The sequence below is a fragment of the Pseudoliparis swirei genome, chromosome 24 (assembly GCF_029220125.1).
Source record: "Pseudoliparis swirei isolate HS2019 ecotype Mariana Trench chromosome 24, NWPU_hadal_v1, whole genome shotgun sequence".
In the NCBI taxonomy this organism is placed as follows: Eukaryota; Metazoa; Chordata; class Actinopteri; order Perciformes; family Liparidae; genus Pseudoliparis; species Pseudoliparis swirei.
In genome coordinates this window covers 15,227,793-15,253,900 of record NC_079411.1, presented here as the reverse complement: position 1 = coordinate 15,253,900, position 26,108 = coordinate 15,227,793, and the positions used below count along the sequence as shown (strand labels likewise).

The 26,108-nt window shown below is 44.9% G+C and overlaps 1 protein-coding gene across 13 annotated transcripts in view; it reads left to right on the top strand.

The window, feature by feature from the left end:
* Positions 1-26,108, top strand: part of rbm47 (RNA binding motif protein 47) — a 31,548-nt gene that overhangs the window by 2,056 nt on the left and 3,384 nt on the right. For 2 of the 13 annotated variants that reach the window (XM_056409162.1, XM_056409157.1), the window contains exons 1-6: positions 11,365-11,532; positions 21,355-22,222; positions 22,356-22,683; positions 23,120-23,143; positions 23,666-23,875; positions 25,613-25,794. In XM_056409162.1, the coding sequence (XP_056265137.1) occupies positions 21,386-22,222; positions 22,356-22,683; positions 23,120-23,143; positions 23,666-23,875; positions 25,613-25,794 (1,581 nt within the window). In that variant the 5' untranslated portion in view covers positions 11,365-11,532; positions 21,355-21,385. Of the gene's footprint in view, positions 1-11,364; positions 11,533-17,843; positions 17,894-19,163; positions 19,506-21,354; positions 22,223-22,355; positions 22,684-23,119; positions 23,144-23,665; positions 23,876-25,612; positions 25,795-26,108 lie in introns of those variants that run through there. The other 11 variants (XM_056409166.1, XM_056409164.1, XM_056409165.1 and 8 more) reach the window with 8 other exon arrangements.

Here is a 26,108-nt window from a genome sequence, read left to right as displayed (position 1 = left end):
ACCCACTGGATCATATTCCACTTTTGCAAAAAAAAGAAACGCAAATAGGGCCGAACTCCCAAGACCGAAATTTATAGCTAGCCTTCTTTCTCTTTCTTTTTTCCTCGCGTGACCTTAGTGGTATCGTGTTTGTCCCGCTCCACTTCAGGAAGACAGACGACAGGATGAAAAACAAAAAGATCTCTTTTGTATTTCGTATTCTTTTTGACCTGACGAAGGTTAAAGTGATTTTTATTAGTATTTTTAAAGAGGGACATTGATGGGAAATTATTATTCAGCAAACCTCAAGTTTAAGGAAGTGAAACAGTCTAAACGACTGAACGCTTATACACACGTAGTAACATAGTCGGGTCACATGACTGTCACATGATCATCGCATGCTCGTGATGGGGAAGCACAAATTCAGCTGTATGTGTGTGTGTAGGTCTGTGTGTGTGTGTGTGTGTGTGTGTGTGTCAGAGCCATAAACCTAATCCACCAACTCTAAAGCAGAAATCTAAAGCTGGGGAGTAAAAGTGGACAGGGGGTGGGGAACTGTGTGTGTGTGTGTGTGTGTGTGTGGGGGGGGGGGGGGGGGCGGGGATATTAACACTATTATGTTGTTTATGAAACATGCACCTGTAAAAAGATCTGATCACCCAGATCGCCTCTCTTTCTGTTTGTCACAAACACACATACCTTGAAAGCACAATGGGTACATTCTTCCAGCCCCCCCCCCCCCCCCCCTCCCGACGAGTGCGAAGTGGAAACAGGTGAAAATTAGGACACGCGGACAGCCAGAAGTAAACGGGACCCATTGAACGCAGAGCTGTGAACAATATATATATTATATATGCTCAACTTGTTCACAAAGAGGCAACATTAAAACTAAAAGGCTCCTCCTCCAGATTGAAAAGATTAAAAAAGAAAATATTGTACCTGCAAGATGGAAGGACGTGGTAGCAGTCAGCCGCCTCCGCCTCACGGAAGTGTTCATCACCTGAACTCTGCAGCGACCCTGAGGATTCTTTTGAGATGCAGCTCAGCACTCAATCGGATATTAAATGACTTCATGAATTCATAAATCTGAATTATTTGTGTGAGTAAATGATGATGGTAAATAATGCTTGCATAAGTTGTTTAGCACCTTTTGGGAGTTGATCAAATTGGAAAATAATTTGTATCAATATGTTAAAAAATCTTGTAAAAATATCAGGTTTGTGTGTTCATCTGGTCGAAGTATTTTCTTCTAACCAAGAGGAATAAAACCTGAAGTGATACCGACTGGCGGTTAACTCGTTGATTGGACCACGTTGGCGATCGGCATCACGTGGGGGAAGTCAGTGTCGCAGAGCTCACAAATAAGTAGTTGATTATAAGCATTATTCCTATCGTTAGAGTGCATGAATAATGACTAACGGGCAGAGACAGTCAGACTGTACAGAAGCCTCTTTGTGAACTCACTGTGGGATCGTTGTCACACACTTTCTAATTAAGGTAATGAACTGAAAGTACAGGGAGTCGGATACGCCGTGCCCTAATAATACCTGCGCTGACGTGTGTATACGTGCTGATGTTCAAGGTTATGCTCATGGCCACAGAGATATCACTGAGAACGCTCCCTGAACGGACTTTCAATGCTCAGCAGATGGATTTATTAATAGTTTAACTTTTGAAATCATGCTAAAATCTCAGTTTTGCTAACATGAAATCCAGTTGTTGGTTTGTCTGCGGAGACGAAACCTTTTCAATCTCTCCGTTCGGTTGTTTGGTCCACACCAGGATTTGATTGACAGCCTTCACACCAGTCCGGACTGTGAGCGGGTTTCTTTCAACCAAACCCAAACAACAGAGAAAAGTCAATGCTGTGATTTGGTTTAAAAAACGTTTGGCATTTAGAGATTTCTGCAAGAACTGCATTTTCTTCGGCAGTTGGATGGCGAGCGCTTCTGTTCTGTAAACTGCTAAGAAACCTTGTTATTTGTTAATACAAGTACATATTTTATTTTTATAAGTAAAGCCATACATCCTTGTGAATGCCAGAGGTCTCTCGCGTTATCATAAAGTGGGCATGTCTGGAAAGAGGAGACTCGTTCGTATCCATAGAACCCATTTTCATTCACATATCCTGAGTTCAAGGGACCATTTTGAAAATGGCCATGCCAGCTTTCCCCAATGCCGAAATGTAGCCGAAATGTGGCATTATTTAGCCCTCCCCCGTACTGATGAGCTATTATTACATGGTATTTTATGATATTAAAGGTTATGGTTAAGGTTTGATTAGGTAGAGAATGATCCTCTTGTTCATCCCTAATAATCCCAAGTCATTTCTCTTTAATAGTAAAATAAAGGTTCATCTTATTGTTGTTGTCTGATCGGCCACCTTCATGCGGAAAGTTTGGTTAAGTAAAAAAAAAGAAATGACAGCATGGATAATCGTCACAGTCATGCTCTATTAACCACACCACCTCAACCTCCTGTCTCAGAGGCCTTGCGTCGGTATGACAACGTCACGATGCCTCCTGACACTCGTTATTAACACACCACGAGACCACAGGACGACCTCATTTGGGATGCAAACATACGTCCTTTTGAAACCAATGCTGTTGCTTTTCTGGACAAGATGGCCTTTAATTCATTCAGGTTCTCTAAAGAAAAAGTAATTATTCTTGTCTTGGAGACCATTGTTATCAGATTTAGTTTAGTTTAGTTTAGTTTATTAAGGATCCCCATTAGTCTACACCGTAGTGGAGACTATTCTTCCTGGGGTCCAGGCAAAAAACATTACAATACAATACAAATACATAAAATGCAGTACAGCATGATAAATTTTCACAAAAACACTTAGACTTAGAAAACAACATTTACATTAAAAGTAAAATAATAACACCTAAATACCTTAAATACCTAAAATAATAACCTAATCTACTATGATTTCCTTTCCGATTATTGCTGCCTTAAGTTTCCTTTTGAAATCACATTTATTTCTTGTTAGTCACATATGAGGGGAGCACATTCCAGTATGCAATGGCTCTGTACATTACTGATTTCTTTAGTGCATTAGTTCTTGGTAGAGGAAAAGTAAAGTTAAAGATGAACGTAATTCCAGTTCAAACCGGGCCATTTTTCATTCGCCTTTATTGTATTTGAGGTGGGAGGAGGTAGAAATCTCCGGTATTCAAAAAAACGGACGAATGAAACGGAAAGTGGCGTGCGTGGATCGCCAACGGCAGACTTGAGTCGGCGATCCGAGACGTTGCGCAACTTTCTCTCTTCTGAGAACGTGGCAGGAACGACGCCGTTCAGTGTGTAAACAGGTGACATCCACTCACTGTGAAGGCTGGATCAACACAGCCTGCCCCCCCGATCAAACTTTGACCCCTGCGTAACCCTCTCCACCCCCCTCCTGTGTGGTGACCCTCTTCCCTCCTCTGTCCTTGTACGCTAATGCTGTTATTATGCTTCGTTTCACTGCTGGTTTCTGCCTTCTCCTCTTGCCTTCTGCCTTCAGGTTTGTGTTGAAAGATGTTTGTTAGATCGAGCGAGGACACAGGCTGTTTGAAGTCTTAAAGCAATACTCATACGCTCATATATGCATTCAAATCATTATAGAAGGAACAACCTCAGCAGCTAATAACTGTCATAATGTACATGTGGGCTGGTGTTGTACCTCAAAACTATGCAATCCTTTTTCGGGCTCGCACACACAAACATGCACAGAGCATCCGGTTGCCTGTTCTCAGACGGGCTCCTCTCTGCATACCTGTTGCTAGGCACAATGGGCCAGTTGTCTGGACAGCAGGCCAATAGGCGAGGTGTGTGTGTGTGTGTGTGTGTGTGTATGGGTGTGTGTGTGTGTATGGGTGTGTGTGTGTGGAGGTTTGGAGGACAATAATCTACCGGTACAACACTGCATCTCGTGATAAGATCCAAACGCACATGCTTACACACACACACACACACACACACACACACACACATACACATGTACCCCCCTTTCTCAAACCCCACACCGGCCCCCACCCTCGCCAGAATGGAATGTTACGTGGGCTGAGGCTGACTCTATGAAACCATTCACAAAACTGACACAAAGTAGCTGACCATGAGCCACACACACACACACACACACACACACACACACACACACACACACACACACACACACACACACTCACACTTCTGTTCGGACCTCCCTTGTGCTCCCTTCTTTGGGTTTCCTGGCTAGTATCAGCAGGTGAACAGGTGGATTACACCGCCTGTTTCTCAGGATGATTGTTTTTAGCCTCGTCATAAAACTTCTGTTTCGAGTGACACCGTTTTGCAGGTTCACTATTGTGTGTTGCCGTATCCGTATTTACTGGGGGGGCGTTAGCTTTTCATTCAGCTCTTATCTGGCTGTTTCTACCTTCCCGTCTCACTTTTCTAGGTCTCTGTGTCTCTGCGCTGCTGTGTGTGTGTGTGTGTGTGTGTGTGTGTGCGTGCATGCACATGTTTATAAAGAATGTTTTACAAACAAACAGGAAACTTTTTTTTTGGCGGAAGGTGCAAGAGTCGCGCACCAAGACACCGAGGCGCTTGTGTGTGTGTTGAGAACAACTCGCCTTTCCGGGAAACGAAACTGACGCTCATGGGTGTAGTTGAAGGTGACATTGCAATTTAAACATGTAGTGTTGCTACAAGCACAGACACCATTTGTTTTTGTTTTTTCATGTATTATGTGCAAACACCTTGCTCACACTCCGGTGAAGCGTGCCCTACGTTGCCGCCGAGTCGCCCAGCCTCCGAGCCTCCATTGAAACTGACGTGCTTCCTGAATTGTTGAACGCAGCATTAAAGGACAACCCACCTGCACCTCTACATATGATGCAGTGACCAGGGCCTCGTTCATGTGGCCTTGGTCGCCACACATCTGCCTGTTGGTGGAGCGTTCCACCAGCAGGAGCACATGGGTCACTGTAAAGGAAAGTGCTTCTGGATGAGCGAGAGCCATGACGTGATCAGACAGGAGAACTGGAGGGCGAAACCAAGGTGAACACACCTGGAATGTCCATTACGCCCATTGTTTGAAAGAAAAACCTAGAAAACCCGTTCCCACTCCCAGCCTGTCAAATTACGCAGGCTGGTTCAGTGCTCCCCGGCCTCTGACACAAACAGATACATGTGTGTGTGTGGGGGCACTAACTCGAGCAAAACGGACACCAGAGGGGTATGTCGAGCGAGGTCGTTTGAAGGTCAGTGCCGCTGACACGTTGATGTGAGAACGTGTTGGGGAAACCGCGTGACGGGCTGGCCGCTACATCGATCATATACTGTGTCATGATATTAGAGTCGTCCCAGATTTTGGTTATCGCCATATCGTATTGTTTTAATGCTGCATCACAGTAAAATTGACATCATTTTCTAAGTTTAGCAGACTAATCCATCCATCTATTATTTTTACCTTATCCACGTGGTCATTATATTAGTGATGATTATTTATCAAAGATCTCATTTTGTAAATATTCTTTGCGATCACCAATATTCAAATCTGCAATATTGTGTCAACAACGAAGCAATTGGTCAGAAATATGGAGATTTTATTCCTTCTTCCTCCTTGACGCCCACATGTGCATGTTTACTGTAAGTTCAGTCGGTGAACGTCTGATTTGAATGGGCACTTAATAGGTAGCTTGAGTAATAAGTAAAGAAAACCGTCTGGCCATTTCCCTTCAACCTTTGTCATCTCAGATTCGCTCGTATTTGAGCTCCTTTTGCTTGACATGCTGCATCACTCTGTCACATGATTGTCAGTGTTGGTCACCGGCGCTGGCAGACGGGACAGTCACACATGTTGACGTGACGATGGCGACTGGTCACTGACCAGATAATAACCACCTCCACTATGGTTACAAGTCATGGGGATCACTCTTCAGCCTTCCAGCTCATTCCAATCTCCCCTTCACCTCTCTCTCTCTCTCTCTCTCTTTCTTTCTCCCTCCCTCTCTCCCCCTCTCTCTCTCTCTCTTTCCTTCCTCGTCTCCTTGACCTTGGCAGTGACTTTAGCACCTAAACACACAATACCCCTGCTCTGCCATTGGCTCGTGACAAGCCACATGACTGAAGTGTCAGCTGACCAAATTCTAGGCAAAAGGAGAAACTTCGTTGAGCAGGATGGAAGAAAATAAATGCTGGACTGTAATTTCAGATCTTGTCTATGCGCGTGCGCGTGTGTGTGTGTGTGTGTGTGTGGGAGGGCAGAAAGGCTTGATTTGTGCTGAGTCATTTTTGTTCATCACAAGCGGGACACTGTGATTGGTTGAGGCCGGTTCCACGTCGTGAGGTTTGAATGAGGAAGTGTTCCACCTGATCCGAGTCAGACTTTTACCTGTTAGTGCAGTCGACCCGTCCAGCAGCCCAAGATCCAGTTTCTCAGTCTCCACATTTCAAGCTTCAACGCTTCTCTGAATGAAATGCCAAGGAAACATTACCTGAGTGTGATACTGTTCTGTTTGATGAAATATTAAATACGAGACATTATACTTTTGAAAATTAAAAACGTGCCATAAAGACAGGAGCAGGATGTTATTAAGTTGAAATCTATTAATTCAGTTTTATTGAGATTTAGTTTTAGTTTTCAGCACGAGGAGGTTTTGTTTCAATTTCATCTTTAATTTTGTTTCAGTTTTAGTCGTTATGAAATTGGCAGTTTCACACACTAGAATTACAAAAAAAAAGTTTTTAAAATGAAAGTGCAGTGGAAGGACATCTCAGGACATCCACATATTCCGTGGTGTTTATGTTTCCATACACAGTTGGTGAAGTTTATTTACAATACACACCGTTGTTCAGACATTCAGACACCTGTTGAGATGTGCCGAGCCATGATATCATATTTGACTCGCACCGTTCTGAACAGTCGTGCCGATGCCTCGTGGAACATAATTAATGCGTTCAGTCGTGCAGGACACACTCCACCAACGTGTGTGTTGACGTGAAGGCGGCAGCTTTCAATGACCCACATCTTAATCTCCTTTGAAGCAGAATTATCAGTTGGAAAGTAGACCGATACCAAGTGGAAACGGACACACAATACAGCATGTGTGTGTGTGTGTGTGTGTGTGCGTGTGCGTGAGCATGTGCATCAGCCAGTACTAATATTTTCCTGCACAAACAAATATTGTGTGTGTCTGTTGAACTTCTTAAAACCAATTTTTACAAACTGACTTTCATTTGACGTCATCTTTTTATTGCTTTACTTTCTTGTGGTTATTGTTATGTTTTAGTCTTTTATTTATTTAATATCTTAGTTTGTTCTTATCATATTGATTGGTTTAATTGTATATACATATATATATATATATCTATATATATCAGAATCAGAAACATTTATTTGCTACGTGTGTTAGACACACAAAGAATTTGACTTGGCGGCTGGTGTTTACAGACAGACAAACAAAACAACAACAATCAACAGTCAACATATTGCAAGAATTTAAACATTACATTTGTAATGGTAGGAAATAAAATAAAGTGCACAAACAGATAACAGTGCTGTAGACAAGGTACTGTAAGTGTGTGTATTAAAGTGTAATGTGTATTAAAGTGACATGTGAAATTAGATGTTAAATATGAAGTATAAAGAGGTGTGCAGGTGAGGGACCAGTGGGGGACCCGGGCTCTGTTCACGAGGGTCAGTGGGGGACCCGGGCTCTGTTCATGAGGGTCAGTGGGGGACCCGGCCTCTGTTCATGAGGGTCAGTGGGGGACCTGAGCTCTGTTCATGAGGGTCAGTGGGGGACCCGGGCTCTGTTCACGAGGGTCAGTGGGGGACCCGGGCTCTGTTCATGAGGGTCAGTGGGGGAACCGGGCTCTGTTCATGAGGGTCAGTGGGGGACCCGGGCTCTGTTCATGAGGGTCAGTTGGGGACCCGGGCTCTGTTCATGAGGGTCAGTGGGGGACCCGGGCTCTGTTCATGAGGGTCAGTGGAGGACCCGGGCTCTGTTTGTGAGACTGACTGCCGACGGTAAGAAGCTGTCTGTGTGGCGTGAAGTCTTGGTCCTGATGGACCTCAGCCTCCTGCCAGAGGGGAGGTACTCTAACAGTCTGTGAACAGGTTGAGAGGGGTCATGTATATATATATAAATATATATTTATTTATATATATATACATAGATATCGGTTCATGTGGGACCAGTCAGACCAGTTCCCCCCAGTCTCTCTGTCTGTCTCTATTCACTCTGAGCTGATGCACGTCTTCAGATTAGCCGGCTATCTTCGTTGAATGACTCGTGACTTTATTTCAAAATCAATGTTGCTCTCATCATCATAATGCCGAAAATTAATTTTCTCTTTGTTTTTTTTAATTGTCTTCCCTGTCTGAGGAGGCGGATCTCTCTCTCTAGTGTGCACATTAAACATTTAACAAATGGTTTATTTCATGCTGTGACACTTTTCAGTGTTTATTGATGTATTTGTCGACAGCGACAACTCCTCCGTTGGACGCTAGTATATTAACCTATAATCAATAACAAACATGTTTTAATAATTTGAAATACGTTTTCGAAGGGGAAGGTAGAATTGTTGACAAATGCTGTGCATTGATAAACACTTAAAATGTCCGTTTAGCTGCTAAGAACGACAATATTATAAATATCCTTGGGTTTTAACATTGTTAAAGAGTTTTTCCTTGTCTCGATATCACGCTATAGCAGGGGTTCCCAAACTTTTTAGACCACGCACCCCCTTCTACATCCCGACCGGGTTCACGCACCCCCAATCCCCCACACCTTAAAAAAAAAACGCAACAGGGGGGGGGGGGGGTGCTAGTGAGAGTGTGCTCACCTGTGCGCGCATCACGGCTGGGCGTTGCGCGTTATGGGAGCGGCGGCGCTGGGCTTAGCCCAGAAGAGTGAAGCAGCGAAATGTGTAGACATAGAAACACTCTCAGACAGCAGCTTGCTGTTACGTGCGCCTGCTGCCAGTCTGACTCCGCTGTTTTGGGTGAATGACGTCACGTGCGACCTGGAGGTGTTAACCACTTGTGTGCCAAATCTTTTTTTAATTTTTTTTAATTAACATTCGGGGCTAATTAAAAAACATCCGGGGCTTTAGCCCCGGGGTTTTTAGCCTAGGGACGCCACTGGTTAAGACCGAAATGACACTTGAGAGCCCTGAGAATGTTTAATATTAATTATTACACCATTAGACCACCATTACATTTTTCCTCTCGCGCACCCCCTAGAGGCAGCTCGCGCACCCCTACACTTTGGGAATCCCTGCGCTATAGTAACAAACTTGTCTTCACTCAACTGTATGTGTGTGTGTGTGTGTGTGTGTGTGTGTGTGATACAGTGTGCCAGTAATAAAGTCCTCCTGGCCTTTGGATCCTCCTCTCCTCCACCTGTAAGGTAGCTTTATGGCGGCATGCGGCCTTCTCCATCTGTAAACTTTGAACTGGCTATCTGCATGTACTGTGTGTGTGTGTGTGTGTGTGTGTGTGCGTGTGTGCATGCGTGCGTGCAAAAAGAGAAAAAAGGCGAGAATCAGTGATTGCATGTCCTTCATTAACAGAGTCATTGGTTAATGTGTCACTTGTACAATAGCAACAGTACACACACACACACACACACACACACACACCCGTGTGCCGGAGGAGAACGACACCCCGTCTGATAAGAGCGTTCAGGCCTCGCTCTCCCCTTAAGGCTTGTTTGAGGTTCCACACACTTCCACACATTGTCACTGTGTCTCCTTCCCTTTCTCGCTGTGTTTAGTCCTCTCTAATCTCCCTTATGTGTCTTGTGGTACTGAAATTATTATATTTTTTAATCAGCGCTCGTCGGCCAAAAACAAAATCATCGTAATGATTCTAAGAAGTGTGTGACGGACTCTGGGGCGGAGGAACCTGTTGTCTGAACTTGAGATTTGGATCAGAGAAACATTTGGCTACCGTGCTGATGAAAGACTATTTGCTCTCCGGGGCAAACAGAGCAACCTGCCGTCGACAGGTTCATCCGTAAACTGCCTCTGGCGGAGATTAGTTCAAGTCATCGCTTCTGATTCACAGTGTGTGCGTCTGCACTGTTTGAATCTTTGTTGACTTACAAACTCTTTCCCCCCTGATATGCCTGAAGATATACAAAAAGCAAAAATTAGGTTTAATAAGACAGACACACTCAAGTAGCCAAATACTGACAGACGTCATCCCTCTGGTGAACTTTAGTTAACCCTTTGATGGTTGGCTGTACTGTTTTTGGAGCGCTGCCGCTCGCTCCGACACTGAAGGGATGGCACCGTCGGTCCGGCCCAGGGTCACAGGGAGGTGGGGTAATAGTCCTCAAATGGAGCCTGTTGGGTTTGGGTACATAGACACGAATTGTCTGTTTGTCTGTTTTTCCGTGAGGCTTAGTGAAAAAATAATGCCGATGGAAAGCAGATAAGGATCCGTTAATTATGGTGGACACACAAGTTAAAAGCATCGATCTGACGGTCAGAGCTTGTGACGTGGTATTTATTTTTTCCCAGAAAAGACACTCAGTGGGCAGGAGGGGAGGCGGATGAGTTCAACCACGAGGCCAGTGTCCGACGCCTCGTTATGGTTTTATGGTCGTGGTTAAAACGCCTCAACCTAACTGTACGTAGGTGGCATAAGCCCAACTGGGATGCTCTTCCCAAACCTAACTAAGTGTTTTTTTTTCCCTCAACCAAAGTTTTGTTCTCCACAATTCTCATCATTGTACACAAAACCAATATAAGATTGCGTTAATATTACACAATCTGCCATGAGCGGTGATCCCTGACTTTGAATCCATCAGGTCAAATTGTTCTAGTTTCTCCAATACTGTGGTTCATCATGACCAAATACTTCCGAAACAAATGGCACTCCCATCCGCCTCCGCTGTACTTTGTTTTCAGTTCTAGCACATGTTTAGCATTACTTAAATCTAAGGTTCGATCGCGGTAATTACCATACCTGCTCAACATTAGCGTCTTCGCGTTGTCATTGTTAGTTTGCTGATGTTGACGTTTGGCTCAATGAAGTTATTTTCCATTGGCAATAAAGTCGTGCTGCAGGAAAGATTTCGACAGCATTATTCTTCAGAGTTTGATTCTGACTCGGACTGTGATTATTTTTGGGCTGGCCCTTTTTGATTTCTGTAAACATTCAAACACATGACTTTTCCCTGATTGTTGTCAATCATCACCTTGTCTTTACACCCTCTGTCCTTTTATCTCTTCCCTTTTGTCCTACTCCTTATCAGCTGAGAGAGAGAGATTGAAGGAGAGAGAAGAAAAGGTGTGTGTGTGTGTGGGGGGGGGGGGTACCTGTGCTGAGTGGCCCCACCTCTCTCTGGCCATTGAGAATGAGTAAACACTAAACCACCTTTGCTTACCTCAGACACTCAGACACTCAGACGCAGGCAGGCGAGGAGACTTTCTTATTTCCGCTGCGTCCAGTGAGAGTACAGAGAGAGATTCAGAACGCGTGCGCAGAGAGACTTCCCCAAGAAGCGAAGCGCCTGCATCTTCTCGGCCTGCTTTGTCCATCGCCTCGCTCCTCAGTGTGGGATACAGGTACGGCGTTACTGTCTCTTTCAAACAAAACTTGTCATCACTTTTTCACTCTGCGTCACAGTGTCTTTAAAATATTCAACACATTTTCTGAAACTGTTGTCTGCCTTTATGATCCGTGCGGTGTGACGGTGTGACGGTGTGACGCTGCCTCTTCTGATGAAGCTGCCAGACTCGTTCTGCCGCATTATCAGAGCCAAAATGATTGGACACAGAGGCACTTAAACTAATCAGAGATTATAAGGGAGACCGAGATGTTCTGACAATGAAACCAGTGGAACCAGTGGAGTGGCATGACACTACGTGTGTGTGTTTGTGTGTGTGTGTGTGTGTGTGTGTGTGTGTTTAGGGTGACTACATAGAGTGGCTAAGACTTCCTGGTTCTCCGTCATATAATAAGTGGACTTTCACCTCGGTGCGCCGAGCTGTTTGTTATTTATTCAAGTTGCATTCAAGCATGCAGTGAAAAAGAAAACGTCTTTTAATGATTCACTTCTATTGTGGAAGATCTCCTGAGTTGCAACTGAAACTAAATAGTTGTGTTGCCATAAATATTTTGTTCCTTTTTTTTGCACGTTAGTCAACCGTGTTTGTTAAGTGTTTCAAATATCACCGACTTTCTTGCTTTATACACACACACACACACACACACTCGGGGAGGCCACTAGAGCCTTTATCACGAGTGTGTGGCACTGTCAACGTCAGTCGTAATTGTCTGAAACAATGTCCGCTCCGGCCTTCGGCGCGCTAGCTGATTAGCCGGAGGAATGTGTTTGCCTAAGGAAGCAAAGCTAGCGCTAAAGCTAAAGCAGCTCTTACGATTAGGAAAGATTGTGAGGCTGTGTGAGGGGACGTATGTGGCAATATTGGGCTGCAGCTGACCTTTCTATCCTGTCATGCTTTTCACACTGCTGTTGAGGGCTTTGAATTGGGCCAGTACACGTTGACGCTTTGAACCTATTTAACCTTTCAATGTCAGTGCATTGAGAAGGAAACGTGCAGACGAAGGCACGTTGGTGCATCGCTTCAAAATCATATAACGTCTTACAAGCGTGGTGTTTTGAGTGGATACGTGTCCTAACAGCGGGGGGGGGGGGGGGGCGGGGGATCTCAGAGTAAATGAAGTGGAATCATCCCACCGTGGCGAAGACAGGGTGGGCTGAAGGCGGTCACTTGCGCACTTCGTCTGACCTAAAATTCTTGAGGCCAGTTTCACTTTAAAGGGCTTTCTAGCGCTGAGGGAGGCCCCGGACATTTGGTCCCCTCCTCTCTGTTCTTACTCTCTCTGGCTGCTCAGCCCCCCCCCCCACCCACACTGCTGATCCCCTTTGAGCTTGAGTGAACCGCAGGAATGAAGGTGACAGGTACATGGATGAGAGGAGGGAAACAAGACCCTGTAGAAACCCAGTGTGTGTGCTGAATCGTGGCCCAATTGTTACGGGGATAGTCAGAGCTCCTGGATATTACATGTTCATCGGTAGTGATCCCAGTAAGATTTGTTTGTTATGCACAGAAGTAGCACATCATGTGCCATGTTTAAAGGAATAGTTCACTCTCGTATATTAATCACTCAGCCTGTAGTTATCCTGAATTTGTGAAGAAAACGTTGGTTTTCTCACATGCCTCCACAGAGAATGAAGAATCAACTAGAAAGGTGCACTCTGCGGATCTCCACCAGGTGTGTCTGCAACGACCACTTATGTAATCCATGAATGCAACCCACCATTGGCTAACCCCCACTGGACACACTGTAAGCCAAAAACCAAGTGGCGATGGTTGGAGGAAGTGGGCTTGGTAAATCAATCGTGGTATAAACTATTTATAAAACTCAGCTTACTTGTCGCGTCGCAGCGGCTGAGTCGTGCGGAGGTGCAGCAGTGTGTGTCGTGTTAGTTCCGTCGGTGGCTGTAAAGCGTCGTAAACACACGGCATTCAAACGCAAAAAGGTGCCGTAAAGTCGTCTTGTATCACCCTTCGTGCAATCTCATTTGCTAAGTGGTTGGCGAGGTAGGGTTGGGTACCGGAAACCGGTGCCAATGTGGTACCGGTTCCAATACAACCGGTATTACCCGGACCGAAACGCAACGCACATGTCGGTGCTTCTTTCCGGTGCCTGAGCCGATTGAAATTGAAAAAAACTATTGTAGTGAACTTCTCTGGTGACTCCGCCCTGTCAGCAGGTTACGAGCCTCTCATATTTAAGTTTGACAGCGGAGGCGTGGCCGTGTGTGACTGTGAGCCCGTGTGGAGCACACCAGCATCAGGCTGGACGCGATGGGGAGGCCGTCACCGGTCCCCCTGAACACGTGGAGACCGATGATGACGAGCAGCCTGAACTCAGATTAGTACCGTAACGTTGATTGCAAGTCTTGCATTCATAAAAGTAGCCCAAGAAATAATAAATTAGCCATTATAACCATGCATAAGCTAGCTCGTAGCTAGCGCTAGCTCGTAGCTATGAGCGTGACAGTCTGCTAGCAGATGTGTTGATGTACAGCGATCCCGGCTGTATACCCGGTGTTACCGGAATATAATGATGGAGGAATAAACACCGTGGGGCATCACTTTGTTTCAGTGTAACTCTTGCTGTCAGAAGCAAAACTTTATTTGTCACGTGTCATCTTCAGTAGGCTACCTCTGATTGGTTGTTCTCTTTGTCCATCAACACAGTGACAGGTTTACCCTATAAAGTGCACATGACAATACATATCACATCATATCATGGAGAACATATATTGTGTATGTTAACAGTCTGATATCCGTTGTGTGTCAGTGCTCCATGATAACGGCTTCTACAGGGAATATGGCCGAAGAGGTTTTTAATGTCCTCATTGTGCGTAAAAAAAAAAAAAGTACCGGTTCAGGCACCGTTTAGGCACCGGTATCGTTTTAAAAGTACCGGTTTAACACCGGTATCGGAAAAAACCCAAACGATACCCATCCCTAGGTACAACAGCGTGTGTACGAGTAGTTACATTAGCTACAGAGCGGCCCCTGGCAAACTGTTTTCCCCTGTGACCTCAGGGACTCAGCTGTGTTATCACTAGCGGCCCCTACTGTTAAGAGTAGTGAGTGAGGAGTCAGAGGGCAGTCAATGGCAGTGAAAAAACAGGCAACGCACATTTTCTTTAGAGAACGTCCTTGAGCGTGCAGCCATCACTGGGCACCCAACATGTTATGCAGTTTAGTGATGCAGAATGCCAGATTAGCCGTGGACAGACGCTGAGGCGCACACTCACTCTGGCATACAACTGGTCGCCGCCTGGTGCTCCCGGTAGAGATCAAATCTTAATCTAATTCCTGATGAATTGAAGTAAAGGGGGGCCACGTTTAACGGTTAAACCATCGACGAAGGGACAGACAACAGACGTGTTCAGACACCACGGTGACGCCGTCTCCCTGAAGGCGCCTCGATGCCTCGTATGGCTGCATGCGGTCTCCGTCAGTTGAACTGTCTGGACCGCAGCGTGAGGACACCACGCGCTCCGGAGGGTCAGCCGACCTCCTCACTTCTCTTCTGCTCACCGTTTCGCTCGTTCGTGGTCACTTATGGCCGCGGCCTCCGATAATGCACGTGGGCAAGAAACACTGGGACCAGATTTCCCTTGTGTTGCTTTATAATTATTTATTTATCATTGGCAAACAACTATTTCTTTAATAACCCATGCCCCACATTATCACTAAAATTAAGCAGTTGCAGACACCAAGAAAAAACCAACAGCAGGAAGCTTTTTTTGGTAAAAAACAAGTTTCTGCACTGGTCTGAGAGGAACTGCTGCACAGTGCTCCTCCAGGGTCATAACGCTCCACAGAAACAAACAGCGGGACTTCTGGTCTTGTGACACGCTACTCATTTACTTATATGGATGACTTGTAATGAGAGGAGCACGTCATACAGCCTCTCCGGCCGAGATACTGATCACTTTATTGCTGACTTTATTCCTTCTTCACAGGTTCTGTCTATGTGGCAGATTCCAGTGTGTGTGTGTGTGTGTGTGTGTGTGTGTGTGTGTGACCCTGGCCTTAAGAGAGAATCAGCTTATCAGAGATAACCAACAAAGTCTAATAAGTACTCTCTAATGTGATTGCTTATGATGTAATCCAGGTTAAGTAAATGTGTTTCATCTTGAATCCAATGTCACAGCAGGGTTATAGCAGCAACTATACTTCAGTAAAGTGTATTATCCAGTCTGCCGTCAACGATGCATGTTATTATTCATAATACGCACAGTTCTGTTAACTTAACATTCATTTGAAGCACCCATATGGCAATATCTAACTAAAAATAGTATATATAATGTTATCTAAGAGTCAGAAATACTTAGAATAACGTCAGACTAGTTCTTCAATATCAGTTGGTTTCATTCATTCTTTTATATTCTAACCAACAAATCCAAATCAATAAAGAATTTAATAAATAAATTGACAAACAAACAAATTGAAATCCAGCGCAAGTGGTGTGAAGTTTCATGGCGCAAATGATTGAGTGAACTTGTACAATGATTGAGGTGGTGATAGACGGTGAATGTTTTTACCTGTGGGGCTCAACGGTTAAACCGCTGACCTGATGGACTGTGTGCTCACCGGAACACCTGAAGCCTCCGAGGCGTGTCTGAGTCCTGATTGGCTCTCACTGACGGTTAATCTTTCATTCAGATTACGCCTCCCACCCTCACATATCATATTGATCTGTGATCCTGCTCCTTTTCTAGAAGAAATGATCCGAAAACACACACACCTTACATGTACACATTTTTACACACACACCCTTTTCGGATCAACCCATCCAGTGCCCTGCTAAATGATTTGACAGTTTGATTGATGACAGGTGCTATAGGCCTCCATCCTCTGTGCTGGCATCATCCTTCTGCGGTCTTTATGCGAAACAGACTTTCTCCTTGTATGTTTACTCAGTCGTTAAGGAGTGGGGCCGGTTTCAATGGCAGCTGAAACTCAGCGCACTGCTGACCACACACTGTGACTTTCATCTCTCTCCCCCCCCTCACCCCATCTACTCTCTCTGTCCCTCACTCCCTCTTCTTTTCGCCGAGGGGGAGAGTTTTTTTTCTTTCGACAAAAACTTTCCGAGCCGGGCTCTGGCAGTTTCTTTTTGGTTGTTTCCCTCTCTGTCGTCTCTCTATCTGCTCTCTTGACTGCCCAGGAAGGCGTGTGTTGTTTGCTTAAGTTAAGCTGTGCTAGGTCGTCGTTGTTATGTGCAAAACACACACACCTACACACGTACACACGGTTGTAGTCTTGTGCTGACACGACAAATCACTCTGGGGGTAACTCCCTGTCAGAATTTCCAAATGTCCGCTCAGGGCAAGACAACAACACGAGGAAGTATTCAAACCCCGGATTCGACGTTTCCTGCCGTTCTGTCAAATTTTCTGCAACTCTCAACAGAAAACCTGACAGCTACACGAAAACTACTTTTCCCATCAGACCCCTCTCCTGCCACTAACATCACCCACTGTGCATTAATTGGAAACAGGGGGAAGATTTGCAGGGTGTTGCTGCGTGTGTATTCAGATCCTCTAGATGCCAACAGGTTGATGTAAAAGTCATTAAAGTATCAACAATACTCTTTTCTTCAGAAGATAAATATCCCCTGTGACAGATATTATGATATACAGCATCGTTAGACATTTCACTGTGGTCGCTGGTTGGGAGCTAGTTTTCACGGTTTTGGTATTTTAGTCCAGTGGTTTCCAACCTGGGGGTCAGATTCCTCTAAAGGGCCACGAGATAAATCACAGGGGTCAAGAGATGATTGACACCAAAAACTAAACTTTGTTCTTTTTCTCTGACTTGGCTGCAGTCTTTCAAAAAGTTGGAGCGTTTACCCTTTTTTTGGAACTAAAAATGTATAACGCTGGAATGAAACCATATCAAAAGGGAAATCTTTCTTTTGTGAAGAATCATATTTGAAAAGAAAATCTGCCAGGTAAATGTAGCACAACATTTTCTTCAATATCAAGTGTGAGTTGCGTAACATGGAAATGCTGAAGTGAAGTACAAGTACCTCAAAGCAGCACCTAAATACAGTTCTGTAGAAAAGGTAATTAAGGACTTTGTATTTTCACAGATACAAAACCTTCGACTGCAATTCTTCAGAGGTTGGGCTGGGATACGCCCACATTGCACATAGCACACTCACGCACACACACACACTCAAACAAAGTACTGCTTTTAGCTCCACCCTTACCAGCTCAGTGTGTGTGTGTGTGTGTGTGTGCGTGTGTGTGTGCAGAGGAGGCTGGCCTCCGTGCTCAGTGCCCTGCTGTACCTGTCTCTCATGGAGGTGGACTAACACTCCCAGAGCAGACGGGCCAAGCAGAGGAGCGCTGTGGAGCAACAGAGGGTAGCTATATCCTCTCCGCTTCTCCTTCCTCTTCTCCTCTCCACCAACATCCCTCTGCTGCGAGGCCCCCCCCCCCCCCCTCTCTCTGACTGTCTGGTTCCACAGGGCTCTCTTACCTGAAATGACTTTGTGTCTCTGGGAGGTCGTTTCTGAACAGTGGTGACTATGAGTTTGTATCTAAATGTAAAGGCAGGCTTGACTGGTGTTTTTGTTGCATGTGTGTGCGTGATGTGTTTGTTGGCATTGATGTTTCACTGATCCGCTCTCTGGCTGCCTTGTGACCCTGCTGTCAGGGGGGCTGCTGGGTAGTCTAAGATGGCGGCTTCCTTCGGCCTGTTTTGTCCAGCACACTGGATCAGTGTCACTCAGGATAGAACAGCACACTAAGAGACGCATTGTTCCTTGCTGTTGAACACATACTCGGTTGCTGGTTTTTTTGGCCCCGTAATCTGCAATAAACCAGAGCCAGAGAAGAGGTTTGCTGGCTTACGAACTTCTGACTAAGAAGAGCACGTGACAGTGGGGCTGGTTTAATGTCAGGTCAGTGACATGAGGGAATAACACGTGTCCTTCCTCTTTTCTGGCTGTGAGGAACTTTAATACCGCCATGTCTCGTTTGCTTCTTTGGGGGGGCGGGGGATGGAATTTGCCGGCGGTAGTCAATCTGTGTTTATGGTTTAATACGGAGGAAGCCAATAAAAGCACTTTTGTCTGCTCATAAAGCAATCCGTTCCGCAATAATATGCTGTTAATAGGTAGAGAGTCAGGTGCTCCCATCAATCATAAACACAATGTAATGGACAATCTCTACAGCAATAACTGGAACACTTTAACCCGGCGGGGTTGTTACCCAATCAAATTTTTGCTCTTTAACTTCCTCTGCAGCATGCAGGGCCGGCCTGCTCCCCCCCCCCCCCCCTGCACTCACCTGGTCACGACCTTTGACCAGGTGATCTCTGTAAATGTCTGTGTGGGTTATGTTTTACCAAACGGACGCTGGCCGTGCCTATTGTGCCACGATGGAGCGCTAAAATCTGAAGAGAAGATTCACACGTAGGTCATCACCACAAATCCTAGTTGTTGTTTTTTTAATGAGGAGGCACGGTGACTGTAAATCTTTACACTCTGAGAAGGAAGGCTGTGATTTGTGTTTGTCACGGTTAATCATCTACCTGCTGCTGCCTCAGTTTCCCTGTTCTCTCTCTCTCTCTCTCACACACACACACACACACACACACACACATACACACACACACGAGTACACACATACTCACATACACCCATGATTACATACACCCAAGTATAAGGTCCAAAGTTGGAGTGGTGGAGATTTTCAAACAAATGATTGTGTTTTGTCACTTCATGTTGTTTTATAACTTCCCTCCTGTGCTTTTTTCCTACTGATATAATCAGTAGGAAAAAAATATCCCCCCCAACACACACACAAACTCACTATTCTCATTTTTTTAATAGTATGCGAGGGAAGAGAGGTTTCACAGCGCTTCTGACACACTGAGCGCTGTGGTTGCCTGAGTCTCTCCTCGGAAAGGAAACCTCAGCACTGGTCCACACTGAGGAAGTTGGGAAAATCTACAAATGGTCAAAAGCAGAAGTAGGTCACCCCCACGCCGAGCGTATCGCCTTTTTGACATTGACAAAACATCCAGTTACTTTATTGGAGCTTGATTTTTGTATAAGTCCTAAACTGACTTCAGCACAGTGTACAGAGTGCCACGCTTTAAAAAAACATAACTTTTTCTTTAATCACCTAGCAAAACTCCCAAAGTGAATATTGTCCTCCCTGTCATTAGTCTGGTAAGATAAGGCTGATAAGAGATGGAGTCGTGTTAGCACTTCACACGATAGAATGGGCAGAGGGAGGAGGGCACGTCGAGCAGTGGAAAATATATTTTTAAACACTGTTAATAATGAGAACTGCATCCTCGCTGAGCAGAATGTGTCTCTCAAAAACTACATGTCATAATCAACTGACGTCTTAATATAATCTAATGTCAGCTTGACATATCACCCAATACGGCAACCAACTACTGGCTAAAGATAGAAGGAGGAAAACACATCCTTTCCTCCCCCATTTTTTCTCTCTTTGTTTTGACCATAGTACCTACTGCACATAACAGGAAATGGATGAATTAATAGTTTGCTTCAGCAGGAAATATATTTGAATGTGTAAGGTACGTCTGCAGCATTTTAATTGATCAAACTGATGTTTGAATCACCTTGGTTCCTCCGTGGTGCGTGCTACACTTTGCGGGTAACTCTAAGCTTCCCGGCCATGGCCGAACGAACAAGTGAACAGGTGTGTATGTGTGGGAGAGTGGGATATTGGGTCAACTCAAACGAGTGTGTGCGTTACCATGGCTGCTCGGCTTGGTAGCGCTTTACCTTTGTTGACTGCCTCGCCTATTTCCATCAAAGTCCAGACAATCCGGTGACGCACAAACGGCACACACTGCCTACCCAACTCGCAAGAGGTTGGTTTTTATTTGGCCTATTTGCTTTCATGACATTTGGTCTGACAAAAAGTAGTTTGCTTTGTTGTCTGTTGTGATTGGCTGCCTGCACCCGGCGTGGAGATTTGAGGACTTAAAATGCAACGGATTTTATCCTGCTGAATGCTGGCAGTGTTGGAAAATAACAGAGTAAGAGGTTTATGCTTGAGAAGCCGATTTCTGATTGTTCTGTTACTCTTATAGGGCTGCGGCCCTTAATTAAGTGGCGCATACATAAACGCACGCACGCACGCACATACACACACACACACACAGAGAAAAGGTGCTGCGCCCACACACTGTAAAACACTCAGAAGATAAAGAAGTTGAAAGTCCAACACCCTCTTGTGGTGAGTGTACAACAGGTTCATTTGTAAAAATGGATGAATGTGCGCAGCTTTTTGTCACAACCTGAGGCCTGAGGAGTCATATTTACACAACATTTTTCATATAGCTTAACTCCAACTTGTCTAACATGCTGCTCACACACACATACACACACATACATAATGAGCATGTGATCTGATTGTACTCGGTGACCCTTGAGCTGGAGGTTTCAGGGTTTACAGCCCTTTATACTCTCTGCTATGTGTCGGAGGTCAGCAAGGGATCTGAAGAACTCAACAAAACAAGGTTGTAAAACCACGGATAGGGCAAGGTGCCCTGGGGATTTATGGGTCTTGTATTTTCATTGTTCGGTCGAAGTCGTTATGTGCCTTGGTTAGTTGTTAGCTCGGCAATCATGCATGGGAGTGTGCCTGCAAATTGATTATCATTTTGTTTTAACAAGCAGCTATATATAGAGACACATTTTAAAAGACGGCTTCTGAACACGGCCATGTTTTTCGTATTTGTCTTCTTTTGTGTGTTCCCTGTGCCCTCTTGGAAAGCAGTTGTGATTGATAAAATTCACTGCAATTTGATTAACCTGTCTCTCGTTGACTTCTTTAGGGCCCAGATCTGATTGGATGGTTTTGTCAGAATGACAGCCGAAGATCCTGCTTCCTCCTCAACCATGAGCAACAACACTGCCCCCACCAAACCCTCCCAACCTGCTGGTGCCTCCCACCAGTCTCTTCATGGACAGATCAACACCCCTGAGGGAGTTGTGGGTGCATCCAATGAGCCTGCACTGCTATCCCTGATGGAGCGCACCGGCTACGGTATGGTCCAGGAAAATGGTCAGCGTAAATATGGCCCTCCTCCTGGTTGGAATGCTGCATCTCCTCCAAGGGGATGTGAAATCTTTGTGGGCAAGATCCCACGGGACGTTTACGAGGATGAGCTGGTGCCAGTGTTTGAGTCTGTCGGACGCATCTATGAGATGCGGCTGATGATGGACTTTGACGGGAAGAACAGAGGGTATGCATTTGTGATGTACACAGAGAAACATGAGGCCAAGCGGGCGGTACGTGAGCTCAACAACTATGAGGTGCGGCCTGGGCGACTGCTGGGGGTCTGCTCCTCTGTGGACAACTGCCGTCTTTTCATTGGTGGCATCCCCAAGAACAAAAAGCGGGAGGAGATCCTGGAGGAGGTTTCCAAGGTGACAGAAGGGGTACTAGATGTGATAGTGTATGCCAGTGCTGCAGACAAGATGAAGAACAGAGGCTTCGCCTTTGTAGAATATGAATCGCACCGTGCGGCTGCCATGGCTCGCAGGAAGTTGATGCCTGGACGTATTCAGCTGTGGGGTCACCAAATCGCAGTGGACTGGGCGGAGCCAGAGATTGATGTGGACGAAGACGTTATGGAGACAGTGAAGATCCTCTACGTCAGGAATCTGATGATGGAGACCAGCGAGGAGACAATCAGACAGGTGGGACCGGCTGACTGTTCAGTTTAGAGGTTTCACAATGCATGGTTTTATCGGGTAAAATGACATACAGAACCTAACAGGAATAGGTACTATACCGTACCATTCTTAACCACCCATTTTCTCTTTTAATCAGGTGTTCAGCCAGTGGAATCCTGGATGTGTTGAACGTGTGAAGAAAATCCGTGACTATTCTTTTGTCCACTTTACCTCCCGGGACGATGCTGTCATAGCCATGGACCACCTCAACGGCACAGAGGTGGAAGGGTCTTGCATCGAGGTGACACTCGCCAAGCCAGTTGATAAAGAGCAGTACTCGCGCCAAAAGGCCTCCAAAGGAGCACCTGCCACTCCAGAGCCTGCTCAACAGAACTACATTTACCAGTGTGATCCCTACACATTGGCCTACTATGGTTATCCCTACAACACCCTCATTGGACCCAACAGGGACTACTTCGTCAAAGGTTAGAATTCATTCTTTCTGCTTTTGTGCTAGTGATGCTCAGTTGCAAAAGCCATCTATTTTTGTAAAAGTTGGTGGCAGCAGAAACTCAATAAGCCAATGCACTGCCAAAGGTCTCATAATGAGAAATGACAAAAGATGCTATTGTCGGAAGAATAACTCCATCGATAGGGAGCTATGATTTGTAAATGGTCACAATGACTAAGTTAATAATGATTTAATCTTTGATGACTAGGTTGTAATTTGACAAAAGTTTTTAAATCTTTACTTAATGAGGGGTTGTGGCTTAAATCAGAAACTCGATAAAAGACAAAACAAGGTGATGGACCAATAAATGCTAATCCTATTTGATGATTGATTAAAGTTGGTATTTGGGTGTTAGCAGGAAAATCGATTTGACTTTCAACAATCATTGTGTTTTGGTTTTCTCTCCAAAGGATCCCCAATGATACAGAACAATGGTAATCTCTCACATCCTTATTCCTACTTATTCCTTCAATGAACAATGAACTTTCTTGCCATGTGACCAACTATACGTTTTCTAACACCATCCTTTTCCCGCTGTGCTGTCACCTCCCATTTCATGCTGGATTATTTCAGATATCAAACCAAGCTAAGAACGTCTAGGAATAACATCTCACAGTGCCATAAACCTGCATAACTGCATCTAATTCAAGAGTCAGAGCAGTGCTTGGGAAAAAGGCCAAACTGTACCCAAAATATGTCTGCGCTCAAAACAAATATTACTGAGAAATTTCCAATAGAGAGTGCACTTTGTGAGCAGATTTTTGCATAACATTTATGCTGAAAGACTTTTCTTGCTACCTCAGTCCTGATACCTTGGGACTGTCAAAGAGGTTCTTAACCCATCAGAAAATGTTGCTTTACACGTCGCCCCACACAACATTCAGTTTAAGTTTCCCCTACTGCCCAAGTCCGAAACTTCCACCCCTGTTATCATATTACTTCAATTGTATTTTAAGCAGGTACTGTGCGAGGTCGTGGTCGTGCTGCTGCAGGTAACCGTACCCCTGGACCACGGGGGTCGTACCTGGGGGGTTACTCTGCCGGTCGTGGCATCTACAGCCGCTACCATGAGGGCAAGGCCAAGCAGCTCGAAAAGCCCTATGAGTTGATGCCCAGTCTGGAACTTGCAGCCTCCGTCAACTCTGTTGGCATCAAACATGGCACAAGTCAGTGAGATAGATATATCCATCCATATCCTCGCCCATCTCAAAAGCCTTTATTAAACCTTCCAGCTCATAATTTGCTCTCTTTCTCTCCTGTGTGGTTTGAGGAACATTTTGTAAATCAAGATTATGGTTGTTGCTGGATGGTCAGGCGCAAAAGGACTCTCCTTCTCTTTACAGTATAGAATAATGACACAACATATTTGTCCTTTCTAGCATGACCAGAAAGTAACTGCTCTAATTTCATCCTCGGTCTTTACTTTTCCCTCCATACGAGCGATGTGTCTTACCTGTGTTCAGACCACAAACAGCACTGTGTTAAAAGAACACAAGGGGCTTCGTTGTTGGCTATCAGACGCTAAAACATTGCGCTGTGGTTTCAGCCCTATATCCTCTGTCACGACGGTCACCAGGTTAAAAGTAGAAGTAACCTGGTCACTTTACAGAGTAATCTACCTGGAACATATTTGATTGGCCAACGCAGAAAACACACATTGTGTTGAGGAAAAAACTCTTTCAAGATGAGCCCACATTTATTATTTTGATTTCTTGCTGCATTTTGGACTAACCCAATGCAGTGGTTTCAACAAACTGCAGTGCTGTTAAGTCTGAACATGGCCATCGTTATGTGGGGACCAGTTCTTCCACAATCTCATTTTACACATGCACTCAACTACAACGTCTGACTAAAAAGTGGTTGACAGTATCTTGAATGGAAAACAAACATGTACTTCACAAAAGATTTGCTTTCCATGATAACAATATAAAACTTATTTTTCAACTCAATGAGTTTAATTCACTGTCGAAGCAGCTGCTTTAGCTTTGTTAGCGTCACAACACTTTCAGTCAAGAACGGAGTTGAAATGCAAAACTAAACGCATTTGTCTACTCTTTCCTCTTGTGTCTACTCTATTCTAATCACTTAAAGGATGATACCAGTGTTATGTAGGGTGGCAACCCATTGACTGCTGTATACATTCAGCCTGCATGATCACTATCATGATCCTGTTCTGTTTTGTCAATATGAGGTCGACAGTGTAAAGCATTTAGGTGAAATGAGCTGCCGTCCCAACAAAAAGGAAATATGACCCAAAAGTTGTACGGTGGCTTATTTTTAAAGGATCGTTTCCTTGTTCTTTCTTCCTTCTTTCCTGCCGGTAAGCAGAAGGAAATAATTCACATGGATCATCTCAATTTAAAATGTCAAGTATGTTTTCATACAGTAAAATTCACACACTGGTATTATTCTTTATTACTAACAAAGTAACTCAAACCCCCAGATCGTTATTTCAACATAACTTTTTGTTGTCGATATTAACGATGATCAGAGGTCCTAGAACGAGTTGACCCCAAGCCCGCTTTTTAGTCCGTGTGGACTCACAGGATCCCCACCAGAGTGAAGAGACTTTTGTCCATCTGAAACAATGACTGACGTTGTACTCACTCTGTGTGTATGTGTGTGTGCGTGCGTGTGTGTGTGTGTGTGTGTGTGTGTGTCGGGAGTGCTGAGGTTAATCCACAGTTGAGCAACTTCGTAATCCGAATCACAACGCCAACTTGTGCATTGTATTATGTTTTTCCCTTCTTCACTAAATTGTTCCTTCAACCTTCGTTGCTTCGGCAGTCCCTCTGTTCATAGATTCACTTCTCACGGATTTGCTATTGTTTCTTGTCATGTGAAAAGCAAACATCCTGTTGTCTGTCATCCAAGCTCTCATTGATGTGTCTCTTTGCGTGCAGTGACGCTGGGCGGGCAGTACCCGGTGTTCAGCACGGCTCCTGCAGGCAAGCTGATGGAGGAGGGCAAGGTGCACACGGTGGAGCACCTCCTCAACCCTCTGGCCATGCAACACGCTGACCACACCACCGCTTCTGCTAATGGCACCGTCCTACCGGCGGACTCTACCCCACCACCTTTCCAGGTGTGCATTATGACACACTGTTTGAGGTTTCACAGATATAATTAGTCGAATTTGATAAAAATACATTATAATGAATAAATATCCAGCACATTCAGGGCATGTTGCTTGACGCAGAAAACAATGCTGCATCGATACTGCATCATACAATATCTAGGGATGAGATTTTACACCAAATTCCTAATAACGCTCAAAAGAGTACCTGAACTAGCATCGCACTATTACCACCATGGGACCTTATTTTGGAAAATATATATGCGGTAGTCAATGGTAAGAGACAAATAATAATTGTGGTTGAAGACTGAAAATATGCTGTT